We start from the raw sequence: 27,451 nt of genomic DNA, 5'->3' as shown, positions 1-27,451 counted from the left end.
CTTCATAAACAAAAGGCCATGTAGAGAAGATACTTATAACACTAGAGAGTAAGGGCTTCGGTTGCAATTATGTGTCTGTCACTTCCTGGCTTTGTGGCTTGGAGGAAGCTAAGTTTTTCTGTCTTTCCTCCTCTTCATCCGTGATTTGCTCCACAGGGCTGTTGATACTATAGCATAAAGCTGCCAGTAACTGAAAACCTAGTAAATAATAAAGGCATCTAATTACCTTGTGTAACTAGCAATTTTGGAGGTAACAGATTGTAGGTTGGCTCACCAGCTCAGGTTATGAGGCCGCTGGGCTACCACATCTGTCTGTCACTCATGGTGTCAAGATGATTGCTGCAGCACCAGGCATCTCCTCCTCAAATGACAGCATCACAATGGTGGGGAACAAGTGGAGGGGACAGTGAGTGGCTTGACAAGGTGGCTACCAGACAACTTGGTACCTTTTTCATTTTTCGGAAAGAGAAGTCTTTCCCCCAGTCCCCACATAATTTCTTTCTCCCTTTTAACCAGAATTGATGGTAAGGGAGGCTTAGAAAACGAGCACCTGATTCTTAGCCTTTCTAGCAGAAGGGCAAGTAAGAAAGAGGTGGTGAATGGCAGCTGGGGTACCAGCCCAGAGTATATGTCACTGTTGTCACAAAGATTATTACTGCTTCACACCACGCCTCACACGGACTTGAGATTATTATCAAATATTTAATATTTGATAAGTATTGCCGTTATTACTGTGATTACCTTGAACTGCACTCAGGACAAATATTCCAATAGAAGTTAAGGTTTTCTGTGGTAAAATAGGCAACTTCTGACTGCTTACATTTTTTAAAAAATAAATTATTTACAAACTACAAGCTATTATTACCCTTTAAGTATTATCTCCATTTTCGCCTTTTCTTTCTCATACCCTTACTCTTTTTGTGCAGATTCCCAGCCAAGAGAATTAGTTTTATACCTACTTTCAGGACTGAAATGTAAACAGTGGAGTGGAGGTTTATTCTAATTATTTTTAACCTATCCTCAGGAATTAAAGTTGAATTTTATCCCAGAGCTTCGCAACTTATAAAATTTTCATGGTAGAAAACCTCTTGAGATCATACCTTGCCACATGGCCATTTCTATGTGGCCTATTCAGCTAACGGGAAAATTGTAATATGCTGGTGCCATCAATTTAATCTTGGAGGCCATCACTCACTTCAGTTACAACATGACTTGTGGTGAGAGCAGACAGCATTTGGGGAAGATAAAATAGCATGTATTCAGGGAATCAAGTTAGAATACCAAAGAGGCAAACAAAATGCAAATCTGCGAAGGAGATAAGGATGTAAATAAAATCTACAGGAGACCCCTTTGAACGTACTAATGATAAGACTTTATGTTATACAAGTTATATGCCAGTATAACGTATAACTACATTATACAAGTGCTGTATGCCAAGTTAGGAGCCTTGAGGAGGAGTATTTTTCTGGTTTGTAATTGGGAAAACAAGTAAACACATTTTAAAATCAATTTTTATATTGGAGCAGGCAGAAGTGTACATGACTTTGAAATGTATGCCATTAATATACTGAAGGGATCAGAAAGCCAACTAGAGAAAAGAGACTCTCCCCCGGAGAAATCACATGGCTTCCACCTAATAAATAGTTGAAAGATTAGGAAAATGGAACTGTAACTCAGGCGTAATTTTGTTTACATATTATAATGTGCTTTATATTTTAAAATAGCTTTACTGAGATACAACTTACCATAAAAACCACCCATTTGTAGTCTGCAATTCAGTGGTTGGTTCTATGATTTTTAATTAAACTGAGAAAACATTTAAAAAAAAATGCATACTGGACTGCCTGGGTGGCTTAGTTGGTTGAACCCCCAACTCTTGGTTTTGGCTCAGGTCACGATCTCATGGTTGGTGGGTTTGAGCCCCATGTCGGGCTCTGTGCAAATGTGTGGAGCCTGCTTGAGATTTTCTCTCTCCGTCTCTCTCTCTGCCCCTCCCCTGCTCACTCTTTCTCTCTCAAATAAACTTTAAAAAAGGATGTGTAGAAAATGCTTTCTAGTTAGAAACTCCTGTAAACACTGAAAAACCAATTGGAGGGCAATTTTTTCATTTAAAACCCGGAAATAGAAAAGCACCAGATTTTGTCCTCAGATGCTGCGGGGCAAATATAAACAAAAAGACAGAGGGCAAGCTGGATAGAGAAGCTAAGGAGACCTTTGATGAGGAACCAGGTATGTGAGTTTGAGGATGGAGGTTTCTATGCCCAGTTCCCATTCTATTTTTTCTTGATTTCTAATACAGTAATCTCCCCTACCCCTTTATCCATGGTTTTGCTTTCTTGTGGTTTCAGTTACTGTGGTTTGTGGTCAACTGTTGCCTGGAAGTAGATGATCTTCCTTCCACCATAGTGTCAGGAGGTCAATGGTAACCTACATTAGGCACCTCACTTCATCTCCTCACATAGGTATTTTGTCTTTGTACATAGCCGCAAGAAGGATGTGCACAGTACATAGGATAGTTTGAGAGGGACCACATTCACAGTGTGTTTATTACAGTATATTGTTAGAAGAATTCTATTACTGTTAATATCTTCCTGTGACTATAAATTTATCATAGTTATGTATGCATAGGAACCAACATAATCTATGTAGGGTTTAGTACTATCTGCGGTTTCAGACATCCCCAGGGAGGAGAAGGGAGGATTTTGGAATGAATCGCCCACAAACAAGGGAGGACTACTTCCTCTTTGCAAAGTTCCAGTGTCTATTTCTACTTGCAAAAGATTCTTAAACATGTATTTAAATTCCTTAAATAGTAGAAAAATGTTGCTTTTGTAAAAGTAATGCATGAAATGTATCCTCTAAGCCTGAAGCTTCCTTCTGGACATTTTGCAGAACCCTTGAGTCTTTTGCATATGAGACCTTTGGTGACCTATCAAAACAAAGAACTGATGAGGATTATAACCCAAAGTCATGTACTATTTCATGTGGAAAATTAAAGAGAAATAAGAGAAGAACCATCTTTTTAAAAAAAAAAAATTAAAACAATTGGAATTGCTCAGCCATTTTACCTAAATTTGTTGACATAGTTGCCAAATATATTCTCTACAATCCCACTAATGAATCTTCAAAACTCAGTTATCACTCTTCATGTTAGTAACACTTGGACAAGCTTATCTTAAGTATTTACTAAAGCATTTAAAGTAATCTGTTCACTTGATATTTATCAGACTATTAGATTTTTATTTGATGTTCTTGGTACAGGGGAGAAGCTGTCTCAAACGTAATAGATTTTTGCCTTAAGCTGAAGCCATGAAAATGGTGACACTTAATCTTTATTTTTTTGAAGTAATACCCTTTTCCTCTTGTCTCTTTTGTGTGAATTTCAATACTTTTATATTAGTTTCAAGTATTAGTCACAACATAAAAAATAATTTGTTGCATTCTTAAGCACCCGCTTGGAGCATTATGTTGGTCTCAACTCTCTAAGAAAATTTTACCTTTGATTCCAGAGGTTAAAGAAAAATTTGGTCAACCACTAAAAACATGAATTACTACTATTTGTTTTCCTTTCTCTAGTTGTGATTGTCTACACAGATTCTAGAGTCATTTTCTGAAATGGAATCCTGATCACATTTACTCCCACACTTCAGAGCCTCTTAACTTCCTGAACCCACCCCGACCCCATCCACTGCAGTGATACAGTTCAAGCATCTTAATTCAAACCATCATGGTCCACCCCCAGCCTATTCTTTAGCCATACAAAACTACTTCCTGTCTTCAAAAGGTTACCATGGGCCCTCTTCCTTCCTCGCCTTTCCCAGGGCTGTTCTGACTATCCAGGGTGCCTTCGGTTAAATTTACAAAAATCTGGTGCTCCCAGTAATAGCTTAGAAATTGCATGTCTTCCTGTGCTCCAGACTGAGACCACCCCCAGATACTCCCTCTCCTATGCTCCTTTTTAGCATTTTCTGCATATGCTGATCTACACCTGGATTAAAGAGCAAAGTTAGGAGCACCTACCTAGCTTCTGTCATATAGTGGACATTTGAGTGTTATTAGACATACCATAATACTCCTGGAAATGTCCTAAGGAGGAGGCTAATACATTTATTAGAACTTCTCTCGAGGAGATTAAGGTATACAACTGGGAAGAACTGATTGAGAAGTAAGTAGGGTTGAAGAGGAAAAATCCTCAGGAAATAGGTTGCAATCAAAACATGGCCCTAAGTCAAAACTATCTTCTCAGATGAGTGTGGGTACCTGTGACACATTTAGTTTTTTAATGTTAGTGCTGTTTTTTTTTAAGAGAGCGAGCGAGCTTAAGTAGACAAGGGGCAGGGAGAGAGAGAATCCCAATCAGGCTCCACACTGTCCACACATAGCCCAATGTGGGGCTCGATTTCATGAACCGTGAGATCATGACCTGAGCTGAAATCAGGAGTGGGATGCTTAACTGATGGAGCCACCCAGGTGCCCCTGTGACAGTTTTATGTTACTAGATGGAGTACCCATATTTGGTGACAGAATTGAATGACTTAGGGCAGTAGAGGAGAGGCTGGTCCTAGCAATCTTTAATCATTTCCCACATGACACTCAGCCACTCCTCCAAAGGAGAATTTAAAGGATTAACACTTCGAGCCAGTAGCTACAGTATTTGTGGTTTTAGCTGGTCTTGAGGTCCTATCTTGTTTATCTGGTGGCACTTACTATGCTATGTGAACTTCTTGTTTTTTCAAGTAATGTGATGTGTTCCATCATTGTGTGGATTATATTTGAACCTCTTTCATCCTTAGAAACTGGCATAGTGTTAGACAAATAGCAGACATTCAGAAGGAATTGGTTAGATGAATCAATCTCAATCTGTCCAGTTAGTGCAGTCAGTGTTAATTAAATCACTTTTAAATATTGTCTCCAAAAATGTGCAAAAACCTTAAATTTATGATCAAGTGGGATAAAATTCTAGGCCTAGAGAAATATGTTTATGTAATTCCTCAGCAAACAAATAATATTTGTATTCTATATTAATAGCCTTTGACACATGACTATTTCAGTCTGAGAAAAATCAAGTCAATCTGATATTTGCTGATAGGTTTTTTTTGACTGAAGGTTGCCATACGTTGAGGTGTATCTGGCCCAGATGTTTCATAGCATAAACTCCTACAGAATGCAAAAGTCTCTGTGTCTCTGCTTCCACGTGGCTCTAGAGATGAGTTTATCCTTGAAGGCTGCCCTGTTTATAGGGGCAGTAAATACTAGGCAATATTCACTTCTTATTCCAAATAGATAATGGTGGAAATGGTTTATTTGTAATACACTGAAAATGGATGGAAACAATCTAGGAAGGCATTAGTCTCAATATGTAAAATGTTAGCTCTCGAAAGACCTCACCAGAGTGTCAACATTGCTCTTACTTTATACCGTCATCCTGAGGTCCAGAGGAGTGAGGTGCCCTGATAAAGTTGACACTGCTGCTGACTGGTACACATGGAGGAAAATCCAGCTCCCTTGGTCTCCATACTACCTACTCCCATTCTGTATAATGCGGTCTCCATGGCTTCTTCCTCTCACCCTTCTCTCTGCCCTACCCCCTCAAAGAGAACTGGAGGTAACAGATGGTAGGGTTTGTGTAAAGAGGGGATTAGTTAGGGAGGTGAAGAGTGTCTGAGAATTTGCTGTCCAATGTATGGACAAGATGCAAACATAAGATACCTTCTGAGTCCAAAAATAAGTTTTGGCTCCAGATGGATGCTTGAAGAGTCACTCAAGTCATTCAAGGATGCTGAGGATGATCATAGTAATTCCAGAATGTTGGCATCTAGGTAAGTATGCTCTTGTAAGGTGTATTTATGACGAGTTCCTTTTGTTGACTGTTCTTGATCTGTTTGCCTCTTGCTTGTCTTTACTATTGTGAGGGTTTAGTGAGTTTTCAGATTGGATTTTCCCGCAACTGGTTTGGTGCCTCGTTGACAGCTCTAAGAAACAGAAGTTCTCTGTTTTCTGGCTACCAGTCCAGAGAGCTCAGTTCAAGGTATTGGCTCTGATCTTCAAAGTCTGTAGTGGCTTACATTCATTTATTCAATGGTTGGCCAGTAAGATGCCATTCAATTCACTCACTGCTTCTTCCTGTACGTCTTGTGGCAGAGATCACTGCCACACTGAATGTTGCAGGATTGCCTCTATCAGACACTGAGATGACAGAATTCCAAGGCAGCTGGATTCTTTCCTCTACAGAGATAATGTTGGTAAGAAGGAAAAAGCCCTTAATAATATTTGAAAATATGAAGGAACAGGCATCCTTTAGAACAGATTGTCAATTATATCATGGATCCCTGTATTCACAGTTGCTGTTGAAGGAATTTTATCACACCATTTGGATGGGACTATAATAAAAAGAGTAATAGAGTATTGCAGTTTGGTTAAGTATCAGCAAGGAGATTGTAGTCAAAATATTTAAAATATAATGAAAGGGAGAGCTTTTGAGATAGGCTAGGCACACTTGTGCACAGACATTGATAGTAGGCGGAATAATGAGGTCAGGAAGGAAGGAGAACAGAGCCAAGATGGAGCTGAGAGTTCTGATGGAACAGCTGTAAGAATGTATATAAACAGGTGTTGATCTGAACGTGGGTCGGCAATGGTCTTTCCTTAGCATAACATTGATAGTGAGAACTACCAAAGAAATGACAGCTAGCCTTGAATGTGTATATGTTGAAAAATTGCTCAAAACTAACAGAACAAAATTCAGAGACAAATAGAGAATTGCAAACATGCTAGTGACTCCTACGACAATACCCTTAGTACAAGAGAGCTGCTATGAATTCATAAGAAAAATAAAACACTAACGTAAGAAGAAGCAATTTACTAGAAGAATTACAAATGGCCACAGGAAAAATGGAGCTTTATAAGTTACCAAATAAATGCATGATATTTCTTTTTCTGTGATCAACTTAGCCAAAAGTTAATTTAAATTAATGATATGACTAGTTTTGTCAATGATTTAGTAATAGGGACATTTTTTACATATTGCTGAGGGGCATGTAAAATGGATAGCAGTTTGGAAGTACCTATCAAGAGACTGGAAAAAACTCATGACTTATGAGCCAATTATGCTTCCTCCTAAATGGTATTTTAAGGAAATAATCAGATGTGTACAAAAATGTATAATACAGTATATTCTTAATAGCATTATTTATAACAATAAAAATGGAAGCAGGTTGATTATCTTGCGGTGAATAACCCATAGAATTCTATACAATCAGGTAATACTGTATCTTCTAAGCCTATCGAATAACATGGAGATGAGTTCATGATACAATAATCTTATTAAGCTATAGGTAAAGCATGATTCCTGAAATACTTGACAAATTTTCAAAAATCACATCCATAGTTACTTATGGGTAATGGAATTTTAGGTAATTTTTATTTCCTTATATTTTGGGGAGTTTTCAAACTTTTCTATATTGAACAATTGTTCTTTTGCAATCAGAAAAAAAAAAACCAGTTAATAGATTTTCCCAAGGTTTCTTACCTACAGAAAATTCACACATTTTGACTGTATCACTTGATGAATTGCAGCAGTTACATACAGTTGAGTTACTGCCACTGCATTCCCGATAGAAAATATTTCCATCACCCTAAAAAGTTACTCATGTCCCTCTGCAGTCAGCTCCATCCTCCAAATATCCCTGGCAACCACTGCTCTGCTTTTCATCGCTATTGTTTTGTTTTCTCTGGAAGACTCAAAATCTGTTAGGATTTTGAGATGCATTCATGATGCTGTATATGCTGTATTTTGTCCTAAAGAACATATTTTGAATATTCAGTGCGTGGTTCATTCCAAAAATTAATCCTGGAGTGGAGAGGCAGGCCATGGGCATAATGAAAAGAATGAGATACTGAGCCTGGAGACCTTAGCCAAGTCATTACATTTTCCCGTTCTTAATTTGCTCATCTGTAAAATGAGGTTAATAATACCACCTTCCTTAGCCATGCTTCAGCATCATTGTGAGTAACAAACCGTAATAGGCCTCTTAAACTGCTTTGTGAGGCATGAGCATCAGTTCCTGGTTTTATTGTCATTATGATTTAATTAAGATAGCAGATGTGTAGTTCGGTCTTCCTATCCTCTTGAAAAGGACATGTGTCTTTATGCAAAATAGTTTGCCTTCATGAAGACCTTTTCTGAAATCAGGTTAAGCCCTTCATGAATTGCCATCATGGGAGATGTTTGAGAATGGACCAGAGGTTTGAGAATGTTTTACCACAAGGGTAACTGATAGAATTCTCTAGCATGAGTTATTTTCAAATCCAAGTTCTGGTATCCACACTCTCCTTCTTTTGCATTCTTTTCCAAATCCCTCTGTGTTTAGAGCATCATCTCTACTAGCAGGAAAGAATCTGAGAACATCCTCCTTTTGTTATTCTTGTGTTATCAGATAAGCAATTCTTAGACTTTTCAAGGCAATGGAGTTAAGATTTGGGGGAGCAAAAAGGCGCTGAGAAAACAGTAAGTGTTCCCACCTGTTTGCAGATAAGCACTAGACACTTTAACTTTAAATGACATGAAAGAAAGGATACAGCAAGCCTGTCTGGGTCACCAAATTTTGGTTGGGTGTCTGTCAAGTTCTAGATGTTCTATAGGACCTGAGATACAGTTGCTAACTACCCTAATGGAGATGCAAACAAAACAAAAAAAATAATAAAAGCAACAACAAAAAACGTCAATTAAATAGTTACAAATTCTGAGAAGTAAAAAAGATTTAAACAAGAGCTGTAATGGAGTTGTCCCAACTCCGTAGGGAGAATTGGATGGTTTTGTTCATGGGAGTGACTTAATGGGTTTTAATCCTGGGTGATTTCATAAAACAGAACTGATCCTTCTCTCATCTGATCTGTAGCCAGCGGTTTACTTGCAAAGAGTTTAATTAACATGCAAGGAAAAAGTGCACACAGGAAAGCTTTATCTACCTTTTATTTCCTGAAACAATAGTTTGTCAAGATTTTCCCACTGGGATAATGCCAGGTAGTGCAGGACATTGTAGTCTTCCCTCTAGTCATCTATTGTCTTTCTTGTCGGGGAGGGCTTCCCACCTGGGATCCCCATGCAGTGAACGAGATACCCTATGCCAGTGCATGTATCCGTTAGGCTCCTGTGGATAGTTTGGGCTGGATTTACAATAGCGGTCAGAATCTGTTTCATTAGCCAATTGAGAAACTGTTTTAAATCAAATTTTTCGGCACCTTCATTTTCTAACTTAACTGCTTCAGGTCATTAGTAGAGTTTTGATAATATTTCCCCCTAGATGTTCTGCATATTTCATAGAAAGTTCAGGTAACCCAGAAGAATCCTCATCATTTTGCTTATACAGTTACACAGATACCTTTGGTCTTTACTTACTATGATAATTACCAGGTTTTCTGGCCAAGTGTATCTTTTGTGTGATTGCAACCTCTTATTGCCCTGATAAATAGTTGAGAATATGGTTTTTCAGTTGTGAAGAATGATGATGGGGTTATAAGATAGCTAACCAAGGTATCTGAAACTCAGTGGCCTTAAAAATAGATTTTATTTTTTATTTATTATAAAACATACAGTATATCAAGAATTTATATTTGAATTAAAACCATGGCTCTGAAACTCAGGGTGTAAACTTGGGCAAATATTTAACCTTTCTGTGCCTCAGTTTCCTCATCTGGAAAATATAGCAGGTGGGTATACAAGTAGAATAGTAGGAATTAAATGTATTTGAATATAAAGAATTTAACTCACATTTGCAAGAATCGTGGGAATCCTTGAGAAACATTCATTTTTCCACTTAATAAATACTGTGTCCCAGGCACTTGAATCATATATTGGCCTACTAAATGAGTGAGGATAAATCTTTGTCTCAGCGAGCTTGCTGCCCAGGGCAGGCTTCCCCAGCCCAGATGGAACTGGAGAGTAGGAAAATGTAGAAACCCAGAGCCACTGAGAGACCCTCAATCCTTCTGTGCTCTGCAGGATTTTGATGCACTGAGTGGCTTCTCCTCTTTTCTGATTGTATTAGTGGTCAAATACTACTTTGCTTTAGAAAACCACAGGAAACCTTGTGTGAGTGTTTTTTTTTTTAATTGGCAGCAGCATATTGTAGTGGGGATGGGAATAGATTGTAGAATCAGATAAACAGAGTATAGAATCATAGACCTGGATTCAAGTCCACTTACCAGCCATGTGACCGGCAAATTTCTTAATCTCTTTGAGTCTATGATGTCCTGAGACTACTACCTCACCTATTACCCATACTATGAATATGAGGAGAGTAATGCTGCAAAAGTTGTTTGCAAACAAAAATAGGTTTGTAGTAACATCTAACAGAACTATGCCTTTAGAAGACCTAGCACATTTTAGCACATAGTACATGCTCAAAGTTACTAATCATCATTGTAACATTATTATAATTAGCCATTGCTAATTAGCCACTATGTTTTTTTAAGATGAAGATTTATAAAGGTTATTGGAATTGTCCAGTGATAGAATGTGGATTCAAACCCAGTTCTTCCGGTTTCAAAATCCATTTTGTTTGCATTGATTTTGTGTCTCCTCAATGAGAGAGAGGAAGAAAACAAAAGCCAGACCAAGTCCTCTGAAAAGCTAAAGTCATTTAATTCTTGCCACTACTCTTAGTCAAGGTAAAAAGGAAAGGCTTACGGTTGTTAAAAAAAGATATCAGAGTAAACATTAGCAGTTATACGTTTTATGGAAGGCTGATAAAAATAGACGGCACGTATGGTTTCCGTTAGCTTTCTTCATTCAAATCCTCTGCTGTGCAGAGCTACCACTCAGGATCGTCGCAATCACAGCATGTCTCTGTTTCCCAGGTGAGCAGACCTTATGGTTCAACCAGTGCTCGCAATTTGTGTCAGAAGCTCAGATGCAGAAAGGGGTGTGGTGTTGCTGTGGCAGGTTTTTGGCTCTCATGGGTGGGCATCATAAGGTGTTCGGGAAGGTGTATGTGAGGCTTGAGCTTGAACTTGTGTTTTACTTAAGCATCCATGGACTCCAAGATTTGACTTAGGCTGCACTGTTGGCAATGAAATGTTCAGCTTCCCTCCAATTCACACGATTTAGTCAAACACTAATTGGAGATTCACAGCTTAAAATCCCCTTCCCAAAAGGTATTCATTGATGAGTTCTTTACCAAGTTGGTCAGATTTATGGTTTCATAGTGGAAAATTATATAAAATATCTATATTCTGCATGTGTTTGTGCACATGTGTGTTAGAGAAAGAGGGAGAGAGGTCTAGGCTCAGAGTAGAGAACATCTACAGTAATGAATAGCCTTGCAGATATTAGAAGAAGGCATATATTAAGTGGTTTAGAAATGCATATCTCAAATTCTTATATTTTTAACAAGCCTCTACGGACTCATTAAAATTTCAGCATCCCCTGAAATCCCACAAAATTATCCCCTTTGTAAATGGAAGTTTTAGGTTTTCAAAGCTTGAATGACGATGTGTATTAGCTTTTGGCCTTTGAATATTTGGTGTGTGTGTGTGTGTGTCTGCATGTAGGGTTTCTATTTTTGGTGAGACAGAAGCTGCATATATACCTTAGGGTTTTTGGAAGCGAAACATACTCTATTAATGGAATCTGTGATCCCCTCAGCTGCAGAAAGGAAAGCCGTAAGCAAAGCGCCCTGTCTGGGTCTCCTCACATGTGTTGTTTGCTGCTTATCTTCTAACTGGAGGAAGCATAGGAGGACGTGAAGTTGTGTTTTGCTTTGCTTTTCCAGAGCAGTAGCTTTGGGAAAGGCCATACATAGAACTTGATATTGATAATTTCAATTGCTAATATTTTTTGACCTTTTACCATGGGCCGGTTTCTCTTTTAAGGGCTCCATACATTTTAGCCATTTAACTTCCCAGTATTTCTCTGGCATAGGTAGTATAATTATCTGCAATTTGTGGATGAAGAAGGTAATGCGCAGTGAGGTTAAGAAACTGCTCAGAGCTACACGAAAGGGGTAAAACGGTGTTGACATCCAGGCCATGTATGGCTTGTGCTCCTAAGCACTATGCCAGTGGTGTCAGCGAAAGAAATAACAACTCTCATCATAACCATTATTCCATTTAAATGTGTGTTTGCCGTATAAGCATTGTGCTAGATTTTTATCATCACGAAAACCCCAAAGTGGAAACTATTGTAGATGCCATTTTACAGCATGAAAACCAAGACTGACAGGTTAAGTAACTGGCCCAGGCCTATGCAGCTAAGAGGGGTTTGAAATGAGTCTGACCTCAAAACGAGCAGATAAAGATACAGAAGAGGAAGCACAGATGGTCCAGTCTCTGCCCATTTCTTGATACAAGCCTGGGCGTCTCATTAGCCAGGGCTGACCACTGCCTCCCTGATGAGTCAGGGTCAAAAAGGTAAAACACACACCACATTTCCGGTTTCAGGTGCCAAGGAAGCCACTTTGCTACAGAGTTTCTGTTGGGCATGCTCACTCTAGGGGTCAGGGAAAGAGCGTCTGTGTACGTATCAGCTGTTACTGAAAGAACCTTTATGAGAAATGATTCAAGGAATTGAAGAGGATTAGACGCTATTATATTTAAAGTTCCTTTATGACATAATAGACACTGTCCCCCTAAGAGTATTTCTCAATAATTGCAATCCATCGTGTGAAGATGGAGTAAAAGTCTAAGATTTGTCTACTAAGAAGATATTTAAAGGGAGCCTTTTGTCGTACACTGGGACAGCCATTCTCTGGAAGAGACGCTTGCTTTAGAAATTAGAGTCTGGGGCGCCTGGGTGGCGCAGTCGGTTAAGCGTCCGACTTCAGCTCAGGTCGCGATCTCGCGGTCGGTGAGTTCGAGCCCCGCGTCAGGCTCTGGGCTGATGGCTGGGAGCCTGGAGCCTGTTTCCGATTCTGTGTCTCCCTCTCTCTCTGCCCCTCCCCCGTACATGCTCTGTCTCTCTCTGTCCCAAAAATAAATAAAAAACGTTGAAAAAAAATTAAAAAAAAAAAAAAGAAAGAAATTAGAGGGAGGGACTTTCTGCCACTAGAGCTGTCCAACTATGGAATGTGTGGCCTCAAAACCTTGCCCGCTCCCTGTCGCTGTAAGTTTTTGTGCAAAGGGTGGACAGCAGTCAGGGAAGTGTGGAAAGATCTCAGTAATGGGGCAGGGAATGGAGAAAACAGGTATTCTAATTCTGAGATAGTGTCATTTCACACGGAGTAAGTGCTATCGAAGCTATAAATGTGAGTCCTTTATTTTAATAGATTTTAATGTATTTTAGAATCTATAACCTATAAAAGATACCAAAAGGAAAAACAATGTGAGTTTTTTCTACTGAAGGTATTTCACCTATTAGAAGAATACCTATTTGGAAGTAAGTTAAGGACTGTTCACTCTCAATTAAACGTATAAAGAGATTTACTGTTTTGGAAAACACTGTAGAAGCATCTAAAAATTTCTAACAATGTTATAACTATTTGTGGTTGAAGGGAAGAAATGGGAAAAAGCATGGGTTTTTGTTTAAATAAGAATGTTAAATTGTCAGGGTTCACAGCATAAATGATTTTCTGATAAAATTGTTGAATTATCAAATGCAACAGAGCTAATACCCGAGGCCAACCATAAAGCAAGTAGGAAGTTAATAGTGAGGTTACAAAATATTGTGGTACATGAAGTTACTTACAAAGACTTTACCATTGGGGCTGTTCGTGCTGTTTCCCTTGAATGCTTACATATCATCTTTCTGCACTTAAGTACGTTACGCTTACTGTTAGAGCCTGAAAATATCTGTTCAATTACTTTCCAGATACCTATTGAACTTCAACATTAAAATATACTGTGAAAAATTACCTTGGAGCCTTTTTTGAGTGTTTGGTGTAGGAAACACATTTTAGCAGGAGGCTTTGGAATGCTGAACTACCCAGACACTGTGTCCTTGCCTTTCTGTTTTCTTAGGTTTTCATGGGTCTGCCCCTTTTTATATCTAAAGGATGTAAAGCAAAACAGTGTACAAAGTGGTCCCTTGAGGGTGCCATGAGATTTTTTTTAAATGTTTATTTTTGAGAGAGACAGAGCATGAGTGGGGGAGGGGCAAAGGGAGAGGGAGGCACAGAATCTAAAGCAGGTTCCAGACTCTGAGGTGTCAGCACAGATCCTGATGTGGGGCTCAAACTCACGAACTATGAGATCATGACCTGAGCTGAAGTTGGATGCTCAACTGACTGAGTCATCCAGGCACCCCAGGTTTTTTTTTTTTTTTTTTTAAAGAGAAGGAACATGGTTTCCCAAAGGAAGAAATACAGAATGTCTATATTGTGGCTCATTGTCAGCCATGAGACAGCTCAAATCTTATCATGATTCTTTTTTTCCCCTTATCATGATTCTTAAATTTAGCATCATTTACATGGGAAATGCAAAGCATGAAAGAGAAATAGTTTGTTCAAAGGCAGACTTCAGAGTGCAGAGATTCGATGGGTTGGGTTTGCTATTTGTTAGGACACTGACAGCTAATATGTCCTTGTCAGATTTTTAAAAATTTTTTAAAAAATATTTATTTTTGAGAGAGAGAGAGCATGAGTGGGGAAGGGAAAGAGAGGGAGACACAGAATCCAAGCAGGCTTCAGGCTCTGAGCTGTCAGCTCAGAGCCCGACGCGGGGCTTAAACCTACAAACTATGAGATTATGACCTGAGCCGAAGTCAGACGTTTAACTGCTTAACCAACTGAGCCACCCAGGCACCCGGCTTTGTCAGGTATTTAAGTCTGCTAGAATTTTTTCTGCAGATGTGTAAACATCCACGTTCATCAAATTTGTAAACAAGCCTTTTGGATTGATGAGAGGCTAATGTTGAGGGCTTGGCTCGCTCGTGTGATCTCAGCTCTTTCCTCATTAGACTTCTCTCTCAAACCCAGGAAGGCAGCATTCCATGCAAAAATTGCATTTCTTGAAGGGGGTGGGTTCCTGAGAACCCTGCTTGAAATGTTGTGATAGCAAACAATTCTGGCACAAACTACTCCAGTGATGGAATAAGAACCCCCCCTTCAGGCGCTGCCAGCCTTCTTTGATCTATACCTCTCTTGCAGCATCGTCTCCAGAGTAATCCTCCAGAGGTTCTGTGCTGCTCTCTAATTGCCATTAGAGAGGGCTGAGAATCCTCCTGCTTCCTGTTCTGCAGGGTTCCTAACTATTCTCTTTGACTAACGTCATTCACTAAGAATTAAAGGGACTAGGATCAAAGGTTGTGAGTTTTCAGAATGACACTGTCATTTTTGTGGGGTCCTGAACAGTGAGGGGCAGATGAGAGGGGACTGCATGTTGCAGCATTTTCTTGGGGTCAGACTTCTCACAACTGCAAGGGAACCACTGCTTAGCATTTAATAGTTCAGAGATCCTGGAGTCTCAAAGCTCCACTCAGAGCAACCTCTTATAATCTGCTGAATACCACGCTGCAGTATAGCATGAGGAAGCCCATACTTACCTTAAAGGCTCCCGCCTTCCTCTTTACCCCGGTTAGGAAACGCATGGTAACTGATAGGAAACATTGAAATTCACTCTGTCTTGCTCAACCTCATTACCTGGTCCTAGAAATGCATACACTCATGCATGCTGAATGGAAATTACCAGTGGGTTCCTCCTTCAACTTCAACACAAGCTGCCTGGAAGATGGATCCTGGTGGAAGGGACTTAGTCTGTACCAGGCACTGTTCTGAGGGCACCTGAGTAGCTCGTGTGGTCCTCACAATAACCTCAGGTGTGTTTCCATTTTTATCTCTGTTTATAGATGAAGACTGCAAAGCACAGATTAGGTGAGTAAATTGCCCAAGGCCAGGGTCAGAATTAGAGTTTGAACCATGTAGCCTGATTCTACAATTTCTTTGGGTCACTACTGCATCAACATCACACCAAAGAAATTACCTGAAAGAAATGCTGAGGATTTCTTCTTTAAGTGCTTTTAGCTCAGCTCTTACATAGTTAAGTCACCAGAAAACAGAGGCACTGGGTCCCCTTAATTATAAAAGAAAAAGAAGAAAGAAGAGAGAGCTTGTCTTTGGAGTCCAATAGACTGGTTTTGATCCAAATCCTACTTTTCCTAGTTACGTGATTTCTGCCTGTTAGTAGTTTCTCAAGTCCACAACTGCTTAATCTTTAAAGTGGGGATATGACCACTGCATCTACTTCATAGGGCTGTTGATGACACGAACTTTGGAAATGCATCTGGAATGCTGACCACAATGCTTGACATGTGTGTGTTAGCTGTTGTTATTTTAAAGTTATCTTTAATGCTTTGTGGAAAAAGAATGGTGACAGAAAATGAACCAACTGCACGGGGGACCTATTACAGTGATAATCAGACACTGAATTTTCTACAAGGCAAGTCAGTGGTCTGAGTTCCACCACTAGATGAGATTTTTCTGCAAGTGTCCTTGGTGCTCTAACACAGGACTATTGCGAGGGAAATAGTGTTATAATGCAACGTGTCAGGTATTTATTCGAAGGAATAAAGGGTGGGTTCAGATCCCAAATTCTGAATTACAGCAGGGTCCCAGTGTAGCATGTCTGCCCTCCCCGTCTTAATGCCGCTTCAGAATGCATAAATCGTGGAGCTAGGATTTACTAATCTCCTCGAGTTAATTAGATGTGGAAAATCAGTGTAGTCATGGGGAGGGACTTAAAGAGGGAAAATAACGTAAGATGGCAATCCTATAAGGATGTGGTGAATCTCTGGGCCGCCATGCCATCGGTCAACTGCACCCACTGTGGTCTGATGTCTAGAGGATGTGTGGCAAGTTCACACTTGGTTGTGACATGAACTTCCTCTTCCAACCACCAGAATTTCATCACTTTCTACCAAAGTGAAATTATCCAATTTCTGCTTTCCAATTGAAAGTTCTCCTTTATTCTCTTTGGCCACAGGAGCCTGAACCATGCTAACTCAGCCTTCCTGCCTCTCTCTCTCTCTCTCTTTCTCTCTCAAAGCCATCCTTAGAAAATGATGGGAGTCAGTATCCCCACTTGAGGAAACTTGATCTTTTATAGAGAGCATCCTGCGTGGCACCTTGAGGGTTAAACTTTTGTTGCAGAGACAGAGTATCAGTGGCTTTCCAGGAAGATAGAAGCCCCGATTTAGAAACTGCCATTTCTAAAAGGTAAGCCAAACATAAATTAGTTTGCACTGCTTTCTATGAAAGGGATAACTTGCCGCTCCCACTGTCTCTGTGTTAGTTTGCTTCTCTCTGTGCGGGCAGCCTGCCTGTCATCTACATAATGTATATATCAGGGCGAGGACCTTCACTCACAGTTAATAAAAACCTCAGCGCATGACAGAGGTGTCTTTTACTATGGATCCATCTTACAACAGGTCTCAATTTACGGTGTCACGTAAATCAAAAGGGAAGTGTTTATCTTCTCATTCGAAGGCATCCCTTCTCCCTCTGTGCCCTAGCCCCTCCCCTCGTGCCAGTTTCCAGCCCCTCAAAGATGCTTTGTGCAAGAAAGTGCAAGTTCCCTCGTTCTGGATTTATTGATTTTCCCTCTTGCTCTCCTCCTGGCTCCCCCCCAAAGCAAGCTAGCGGAGCAAATGGCCCGGGTTCTCCCCCAACGCCTGACTTGCGTTTACTGGGAGGAGAGCCGGAGAGGGAGCGTGCGTTCGGAGCACACTGCTCTGACTGCGACCACAGACTGTTTTGTGCAGGCTGTCCTTCTCCTTCAAAACGGTGCATCCCCTCCCCGGAGCAGCAGGCAGTGTGCCTCCATTCAGCCACATTTGGTATGCATGAGCACGGCTGCAGGGAGAGGGGAGGTGGCTTTCTTAAGAAGGTTCGGTGGCTCAGGAAACGCCACTTGAGTAGTCTCCCAAGTTCCAGGAAGCCTCTGCCCTAATGGAATTTGCAGGTGTGGAGATGACCATGGGATGCCAAGGCCGTGGGGGACCGTCTATTTTCTAGGCATTGCTCAGGTTTGCAATTTTTGGTTTTCCCGGTGGAATTTGGAAGGGGTCATGAATCAAACTGATGCTCCTCGTCCCCTAAACTGGACCATCCGGAAGCTTTGCCACGCAGCCTTCCTCCCATCTGTCAGACTTCTTAAGGTACTGTAACTTGCTGCTTTGAATGGCTCTAATTGTGCTTTGCAGGTCTAAATACCCAACTTCGCACTTGGGCTGGGACACACCTTTCGGGGAGCACAAATGCTTACAGTGCTGGCTCAGTTGCCCAAGGCTGGCTCAGAGAGGCTGTCAGCGGGCTGTAGACCCCCACGGTGTTAGGGAGGAGAGATGGTCTGAGCCACATTTGGGAATGAGATTATGGTGGCAGAGAATGGGCTCCCCGAGTGCTCCCCTCCATCCCTCAGCCCCCCGCCCTAAACATTCCTAAAATAGAATTAATTAACTTCTTTGGGAGGGTGGGAATAGTAATGGGAGTGAAATCTCCTACTCCAGGCATTTGGCTCCTGGTTTTTTTTCCCCCCTCCCTGGGGAAGCCCTTCGACCCACTTTCCCTTTAAATGGAACCTGAGAGAACAAAGGATTCTCCTCACTATTTTAAAAGCCTTGTGTCCTTAGGTGGTCGCTCAGGTAAAGACAGAGAATGAATCTCATCAGATTGTGACTTCTTTGGTGTCCTTGTTTTTAGAAAGGCATGATAATTTTAGTCTCCTAAGTGAAGCCAGTGGTGGGAAAGTGTGGTTGAATATGTATTGAACGTATGCCTCCAGCTCCCGCTCTGAGTTACACAAAAGAATGGTACTACACCTGAGCTTAGAATTGTGACTCTGTGTCTGCAGCACTTCCTTTCTAGAAGCAAATGCATTGAAGGTACTGAAAAAGTCCCCACAACTCCGTAATAATTGCACCATCATCGACCTTATTATAGGGAAGAAAATACAAATAAAATTTACAAGGTGGACAAAGCGTGTATTTTTTTCTCCAGAAGAGAGAATGTGCTAACATTTATTTGGGGGGGGGGGGGGAGGGGGGGAGAGTTCATATCTCTGAATGTCCCACATCCATGTGAAGTTAAAAAGGCAAAGCAAAGTTCTTCATTCTCTTTTCCATATTAACATGATACTGGGATTTAATGACCACTGGATATTGAGCCTAAGTGTCTACAATGGAGGATTAAAGAATTAGTCCTGAATTAATTATATTGCAATATTTTATTTTTATTTATTGATTTTATTTTTATTTTTCTTGCTGAGGCTGAATTTTGGTTGGGTCAAGTTTGATGTGGACAATTAGTTCTGTCCAGTTAAGTGGTTCCTCACCACAGAGCATTGGCCACTGTTTCCTTATCCTGTTCAACAAAAACCGGTGTTAACTTTCACAAAGCCTGGCCCCAGGTCCTGTTCAAACCCCCAGCATATTGTTGTCATGGCGATGGTTTGCTTCCCTAAAAGAGTATTTAGGAGGAAAAACCAATTTGGGAATAAGGAGTGGGAGAGAAGTGTCCTTGGACATAAGTGCTTTTGCTGTATTGGAACAACATGTGTGATAGGGCATGAGAAAGAATGAGGCCAGGGAGCTTACAAATGAATGTAAATTTTCCTCCAGAATCACAATTGAATCAAGAGTCTGGGGCAAAGAATATCTTGACAAATCCAACTAGGACTGAGAAAATTGACTCTGGCAATTCCACGGGCAGCAAGAGACATTTTTCACTTAAAGGCATTCTTTGGCCCGACCCCAAAATCATGTTTTTTAACTTACATAATGACCTTCTTAACAGGTGTACTTATACGACTCTCAATATATTATTCATTAATGCTCTATTTTTTTTTTCTTTTATGGGAAATGCTATTCATCACTTCCTAGTCACAAAACCAGCAGAGAAGTATCTATTAGAAGTAGAATACTGATTTTGAGAACAGCTGTCCTGTTTCTTAACAGAAAGTGCTGTTGATGCTTGATACCACCAGGCATTGTCAGCCCTGTGTGCCAATACTGTGGTCCGTATACGGTTCAATCCCACCGTGCTTTATTAACATGGTGCTTTATAACAATTCATCTGGGGCACCTGGGTGGCTCAGCCGGTTAAGCGTCTGACTTTGACTCAGGCCATGATCTCAAGGTCTGTGGGTTCGAGCCCTGCATTGGGCTCTGTGCTGATGGCTCGGAGCCTGAAGCTTGCTTCAGATTCTGTGTCTCCCTCTCTCTCTGCCCCTCCCCCGCTCATGCTCTGTCTCTCTCTGTCCCAGAAATAAATATACATTTAAAAAAACAAAAAAACAATTCATCTAATTAAGCAAACTGATGGGTAGCTTTCCAAATTTCTCAATATGCTAAAAATGATGTGTTGTCCTAGAGAAGTTCCTTTCCAAATGACATCTGTAATTTTGAAAGGTATTGATCTATCCTAGGAAACTTCAGATAGTGAGCATATTTCAAACTCGTTAAAAAAAGTGACAACCAAATTCTTTCAGTGATACTTGAAATGAGAGCTGCTTCTGTATGTGGGTTTGATAGCCTCAACGTGCTGGATAGGAATGCCATGGAATTTTTTTCCCCGTTTGGATTGCTGCTGTCTTGTCTGCTTTGCTAGTCCCTACGTCTTCTTGCCTTGCTTTTAATATTTCAAATAAATTGGAAGTTCCTGAGCAAACATTTACATCTTTTGATCACTGTTCTTCCTGCTTTAGTCCATAAATTAAATATTTACAAACAGTGCCCCCTTTCCCAGTCTCTTACTCCACCTCCCCCACCCTACCACCACCATGTTAATTTAATGGATGGATTCTCTGGGTGTCCAGGAGCCCATTGAAATCATAAGCTAACAAACCCAATTCCTCTATTCAACAGGTAATTTTTGGTCCCCTTCCAGGCATTTTTCTGATATAATATGTTTATTCCAGTGCTCTGACTTGTCAGTAACACAGTAGAGGTCGTGATGGCAAGGTTAGGTTTAACTAGACTCTGATCACTCACCATTTCTCACAGACTTGGCTCATGCCAATTTCCCCCATGTCCTCTCCTTGAAAATGTGTTTCTTTGGTACCTTATTTCAGCATCACACCAATAATTAGAAATGGCTTTATAATCCTATTTTCTGTATTTCCCATTTCCTAATAGAAACAGGATACTAAAGAACTAGAAGGGGGAGGCTGGCATTTGAAGCATGAATTAAACTCAGTGAATGAATGTTGGAATATACTTATTATTCCTCTGAAAACATCTCATTTGTTGCTTTGTCCATCTCAGCAAATTTTGAACATGCCAACCAACTCCTATTTTGAATGTGGGATTGCATTTGGAAATAACATTTGAAAGTGAATTTTTGGACAGGCATATCATGATGATAGCCAAAAGACAGAGGCTGTTTTCAAACGGATGCATTTCAAATGGGACCCTGTTGAAACTATTTCTCTTCAGTTGTCATTTGCTACGTTCTTATGTGTTTCAAGATTTCATCTTATTAATGACAAAAAGTCATGTTTATTTCAGTGACAGAATGTTCTTAGCATATTTCATAGTCATTATTAGCTCTCTCTGCCATTGTTTTATTTGGGAGATTTTATTTTGGTAACTTATGTTGAATTTGAGAATTTTTAGGGTGGAGAGCTTTGTTTATTGAAATCTCAGTGGACCTACTAAAAAGAAGGCTTCTGAAAGATGGGTTGCACTAGGGGAAAGGGAAACTCTGTAGTTCTAATAGATTGTGGTGCAAACATTTAAGTCAGTCTGTCCATGAAGCCCAAATGGTCAGTATCATGTTAGGATCTTCAAAGTTTTATCCTGAGAAGGAATCTGATTTTGCATGTTGAGCAATGTCAAAATAGGTTAAAGAAATTATATTCTGGAGTTAGACCTAAACACTGAAGCCTAACTCTGTTGTGTTCCTAACCACCTGTATGATCATGGGTGTGTTACTTAACTTTTCTATAACTTGGTGTCCTCCTCTTTAAAGTGAAGAGTTGAAGTCTTGACTTGGACCCAGTGCTATGATTCCCTGTGGTAAAGGCTACCATGCCCTGTGGGAATGAAAGAACATAGGCTAAAAATGGTTTAAGTGGATTGGATGTTCAAATAGCAGAGGACTAGAATATTCAGCAGTGTTGGAAATCACAGAGGGCCTTAGCTGCTAAATTATGACATTTGACGATTATCCTGAAAACCATGAGTATCATCAAATGGATTTTAGCAGGGAGGTGACTGCCGCATTCAGGCATGGGATAGATAGATGACTCTGGCTGTACTGTCTAGAATGGGGAGGAGGTGGTAGGATTGGAAGCTCAGAGATGAAATTGGAAATCCAGAGAATTGATGAGGACGTGAGTTACGGCAACAGGAGTGGAGGTAAAATGCACAGGGCTTTGTGAAGTTGATGAATTGTGGTGAAGGGAAGAATTTAGGATAACTTCTGAGTTTCGGTCTTTGTAGCTAGTCTGGCGCTGGTCCCCATTTCTGAGAATAGAGGTCTTGATAATGAAGGACAGAACTTCTCACTTTGTGGTTCATCTTTGTTGAGTTAGAGACGGTATGTCAGTTATTCTGGTGGGACTGAGAAAAAAATAGTGCTAACGATACAATTCCATTTTTGGGCACCTGGGTGGCTCAGCCAGTTAAGAGTCCAGGTCTTGATTTTGTGTCAGGTCATGATCTCACAGTTTGTGAGTTCAAGGCCTGCATCAGGCTGTGCCCTGATAGTGCCAAGCTTGCTGGGGATTCTGTCTCTGTCTCTGTCTCTGTCTCTCTCTCTGTCTCTCTCTCTCTCTCTCTCTCTCTCTCTCTCTCTCTCTCTGTGCTCATGCAAACACATGTACTCTCTCGGTCTCTCAAGATAAAATTAAAATAAAAAAGAATATAATTCCATGTCATTAATGAGTATGAGCCCCATTGAATGATAACAGTACTCTTTGAAGTAAATAATATACAATCAGGAATATCCCTCCTAATTTTTTTTTTTTTTGGACTGTAGGTGTAGTAAGCTCTCAGTTTTTTGGAATCCAGTCAAAAAGCTCAGTTTTCTCTCATTTTTTCTTCTCTTAGTCCTCTTTTATATTATACAAAGGATTAACGAAAGTGAAGTGGGTAACACAAGGGAAATCCTTGAGAGTAGTGATCGAGGTAGGCTACAAGATGAGGATAAAACCTGCTTAATTACTAATGTTTTCTACTTCTATAATTTCTTGTATTGGTAACCAGTGTCCATTCTATTGAGTGTGTCTTCTACAGTTGATGCCAGACATTCCAGAAACCAACTTGCCTTCGATGGTCTCAAGCTTGTAGGAAACAATCAGGTTGAGATTTATTTCAGTGTGTGTTTTCAATTTAAGACTTCCAAGGTTTCCTTTTCACACCTGAAATCCTGGATCTTGACAGGACACATACAGGAATATCAATAAACCCAAGTTTTTGCTTGGTCAGGATAAGACACTCCTGAACCACATGTTAGTAGTAGCAGTTAAGTGTCCCCAGTAGGAGAGGAAGCACACACCTGTTAGACATGTCAGTGAACTGTGGCCAACAAGGTCAGGGAACGTCTTATGGGCTGATTCCACTAAGTACCTAAAAGATGAGACACTCGAAGAATAAACTGCTTTTAGGTCAACACAGTGTATTGTCAGGAAAAAAATTTTAAGGGCTACTAATAAAGAAACTTTTGTCTTTTCATCTCAGCATGCCAACCTCAGATTCCCTTTAAGAAAGTGAGAGAAAGAAAAGAAAGAAAACATGTGCTCGGCACTAAAACCCGGGAGAGAAAAAAAATCTGGTGTGTTTCAAATGGTGGCTTGATCCAGGTTGCTGAGTGGTCACCATGTGACTTGCCTTTTTGTGAAATGTTCCTTGGGCAGCCTGACGGAAATTCCTGAGGCAACAAGAAACCCCCCTGTCTCTCCGGAGAGCTCTGTCTTCTGGTGGCCTCTGTTAGGGAGAAAAGACTGAAAAGTGTGCGGTCGCTGGGGAAAGAGGGAGGATGTGGCTGGGAGTCTAAGTCCAGGGCCACCTGCTTCTCAGATGACTTACGGAGTCCCAGGAATTCAGGGCAAGGTCTGTCTCCAGGGGAAAGGGTTCTGCCTTCCTTGTGGAGGACTTCCTCAGGGAAAGAGAACACTAACTCCCCAGCAGCGGGTTTTCACCCCCCCCCCCCCCCCGTCTGTTGGTATAACTCAATTGGCTCCAAGCTCATCTACCGAAAACTAATCATATCCTTGCTGTCCTTCTCTTATCTTCCATGAAAAGCAGTTTTAAAAGCTCTGGCTGACGAAAATAAAAAATAACTAGCCAGTAAATGCTTATTGAAGAATTAAAAAAAAAAATGAACCAACAATAAAGACACATGCAATTCTGAGAATGCTGAGGAATCACTTGGGCAGCTGGTGAGCAAAGCAAATATCCAAATATCCGAGCCCATCCTCTAAGGATGCTGATTCAGTAGGTAGGTGGTGGGCCCGGGAATTGGCATGTCAACAAGCTCCTTGGTGATTCCCACGGGAATAGCTCTTAGAAGAACCACACATGGAGGAAAGCTGACACAGATTCAGCAGAGCTGGAGAGAAACTGGATTAAGTGCCCTTTCTTAGGCTGGCATCTGGGCAGAACAGATTTTCTGATAGCAAACAGAGGAAAAGGTTTTAAGCAAACCCTTCACAGGTTTTCAAAATTTAATCATGAGCGATCATTTACAGATACAGAAATAAATTGAGTTCAGCTGCCCTGTTTTGATTTGTAGATGACCAGTCTGGAAGAATGGTTGTCCCTATTCCTATTTTTTTGTTTATGGATTTCTCTGTTATTTTCATGAGTTTTTTTTCCACTCATGTGACCTACAACTTCAGAAGTTTCTATTCTATTCAATTTACATGGGTATCTGTGAACCAGAGCTCCCAAAGACCGTGTTTATGGTCAGAATTTTGCAATATCTTCTATACACCCCCTTTATCCTTCATCTATGCCTCTTGGAATTGCGATAGTCACTCAAGCACACGCTCCTTTGATACCAATGGAACGTGATAGTACCAAGTGAGCAATGGCCTGTTTACTTGGGGGCCAAATCCAAAGCACCCATAACTCATGCCCATAGTGGTAGAATTGGTCCTCTCTACGCCTGCCCTCTCTACCCTAAGGCCTTGACAAACTAACCAAGGAAGAGATTCCGGATAGGGATGGGGAGGGAGGGAAGAGAACATTCAGGGCTTTTGTTTGGAAGAACACATTCAAAGCTAAAAGTAATTTAAACTAGACATTTTTTAAAATGATGCCCAGTATTAATGATCAAATAAGGAAAACAGTGCTGAACAAAATTTTGTAGGCTCTCGAGTATTTGAAAAAGATACAGTACCGGAATGGCTGTGATGGGGGGCTGGCACAACAAAAACTTGAGGAGAAGGGTGTTCAATTTTCATGCTTATCGCACATAATTTACTTTAAAAGCATTTGGGTATTCTTCAACCAGTGGCTCTCCTTCTCTACTTACATTTGCAGAGGCACGTGTGTAGGAACTGCCCTTTAGGGATGGCATGGATAAGTTTTACTTCTTCTCCCCCAAATAAGTAAAGCTTTTCAACAATGGATGGATAGATCGGTAGGTGGGGAAGGAAGGAAGGATTGATTCTCTTATTTGTAAATCTATTCACAGCAACATTTAATATACTAAATTGGCTTGGAGGGAGATTTATCCACCAAATGAGCTTTTGAGGTGTTTTTTCAAAGTGTGGTCCAGGGCTGCCTGTTACAAAATCGGTTTCTTGGGATTCTACCCAAACTTACTAAGATAAGGCCCATGATGACAGAATCTGCATTTTAGCAAGCAACACAGGGTGATTGTTCTACCCTGTAATATTTCGAGACTGTCTCTTCTGAAGTGAGTCACTTAAGCAGAGAGACCTTGGTTCATCAAAATGAGGCCTCTGGCATGACCCCACCTCAGTTTCAAATTTTTATTAAACTGAGCATACACTCTCTCTCTACGAATTTATATAGGCCAGTAAAGTTTCCATATCTTAAAAGTCCCCATGCTCACAGAGCATCGAATGAGTCTCCTAACTGTTTCTTAAGGGATCACACAGGAGAGCTGGTTTAGGTGCCAGAAATGTATCCATGAGTGGTATCCTGTGTTAAAAGCAAACATGGCACATTGTTTACGTAAGGAAATGATGCCCGTATATGGTTAGGAGGAAGAAAAACTGCAGCAGAGAAAGCACTAAGTCTAACTTCTGCCCGGATCATTTGGCCATTGCTAAATTAATCAAGTTCCTTCACATCTGCTGCTTCTCCATACTTCCTTCCAATTACTAGTATCACACATTCACCAAGTTGTCTGAACTGGAAAACCTGGGCTTACGCCTTTTGCTTTGTTGGCTCTCATCCCTTATATAATCAGCCAATTAGTTCTGCCAGGTTTCCTCATAAATATGTCTCTGATCCACTCCTTCTGTCTATTCATACTTTCCAAGATCAGTCTCCTTTTTTCTCAGATCCAAAATACTACAGTTGTCTACTTCAAATTGATCCTTCCCACGGCCACCAAAATGGTCCACTTAAAATGCAAGTAAGACAAGGTTGCTGTAGTGTTTCACATTCTTCAGTTTTCCTTTCTACTGTATAATAAAATCTAACCTCCTAGGTATGGTATATAACACCTTCAGTGATCGGTCCTTTGCCTACTTCTCTACGGTTATATTTTGTTTTTCCCTTCCTCAAATCTTGAAATTCCTCATAGCTGGACTTTGTTGCACAAGGTATTTCCGACTGCCTGGAAAATGTGAATCACACCTCCTGCCCAACTCCTTCCCATAGTTTAATACTGGACTCAGGTGAGTTGGATGGATGTAGGGAGAATTGCCCTGAATCCCCAAAGCCAGATTAGGCTCTCCTTTTATACACGTCCATAAAAATCAGTGGGTATTTTTATCTTTGCATTTAGCATGTGGTAACATTAGCTCCTTTACCTCATGGGAACCCTGTTTGTAGACAATTTGGTTCATGTAGCCTTTGGCAAAGAATTGAGAGTATTTTAGGTGCTAGATATATTACCCTTTAATAGGTAAATGCTGGATTAGATAACTGTGCTCTAGATGAAGTGCTCTGAAATGGTTACTCAAAAGAACCAAATGCTATTACAGAGTCTTGGTATTTTGTCTCATTAAAGAAAACTTTGAGCTTGAGTTGGTAGACTTCCTGTTCCCCAAATTGGACGATTAGTTAAGGAACTGAACCAATAATTAATACTCAGCAAAAGTGATGCAGAATAAAATTACATCCTCAAGGTAGCACTAGATGCGTGCTTTGAAAGTATTTGCTGAAAGAGAAAGTGCAAGATCGTAATTACCTCATCTACTGATTATGTTGGGGAAAGGGCAGTCCTTAAGTTAGTGATCTAAGAGACTTTAACATAGTGCCTGTAATAGTGTCGTTGGGCAGGTTACACTGTGAATTAGAGAAAGTACTATGAGAAGAAAAACTACATAGTTGCTGGGCCATTCTTGCTTTCTTCTTTAAATGTGCCTGTTGCAAGTGTCT

General features: G+C 40.5%; 1 protein-coding gene across 9 annotated transcripts in view; it reads left to right on the top strand.

Moving 5' to 3' along the window:
• TRPM3 (transient receptor potential cation channel subfamily M member 3) overlaps positions 1-27,451 on the top strand; it is an 803,813-nt gene that overhangs the window by 293,452 nt on the left and 482,910 nt on the right. For 2 of the 9 annotated variants that reach the window (XM_086684996.1, XM_086684994.1), the window contains exon 1: positions 17,249-18,085. The exons of 4 other annotated variants lie outside the window; for them this stretch is intronic. In XM_086684996.1, coding sequence (XP_086541122.1) covers positions 17,909-18,085 — 177 coding nt within the window. In that variant the 5' untranslated portion in view covers positions 17,249-17,908. Of the gene's footprint in view, positions 1-17,248; positions 18,086-27,451 lie in introns of those variants that run through there. 3 more of the 9 variants (XM_086685000.1, XM_086684998.1, XM_086685001.1) reach the window with 2 other exon arrangements.

This window comes from Puma concolor, chromosome D4 (assembly GCF_028749965.1).
Source record: "Puma concolor isolate L17-30 chromosome D4, mPumCon1.1.hap2, whole genome shotgun sequence".
NCBI lineage: Eukaryota > Metazoa > Chordata > Mammalia > Carnivora > Felidae > Puma > Puma concolor.
This window is presented reverse-complemented; position numbering and strand designations above follow the sequence as displayed.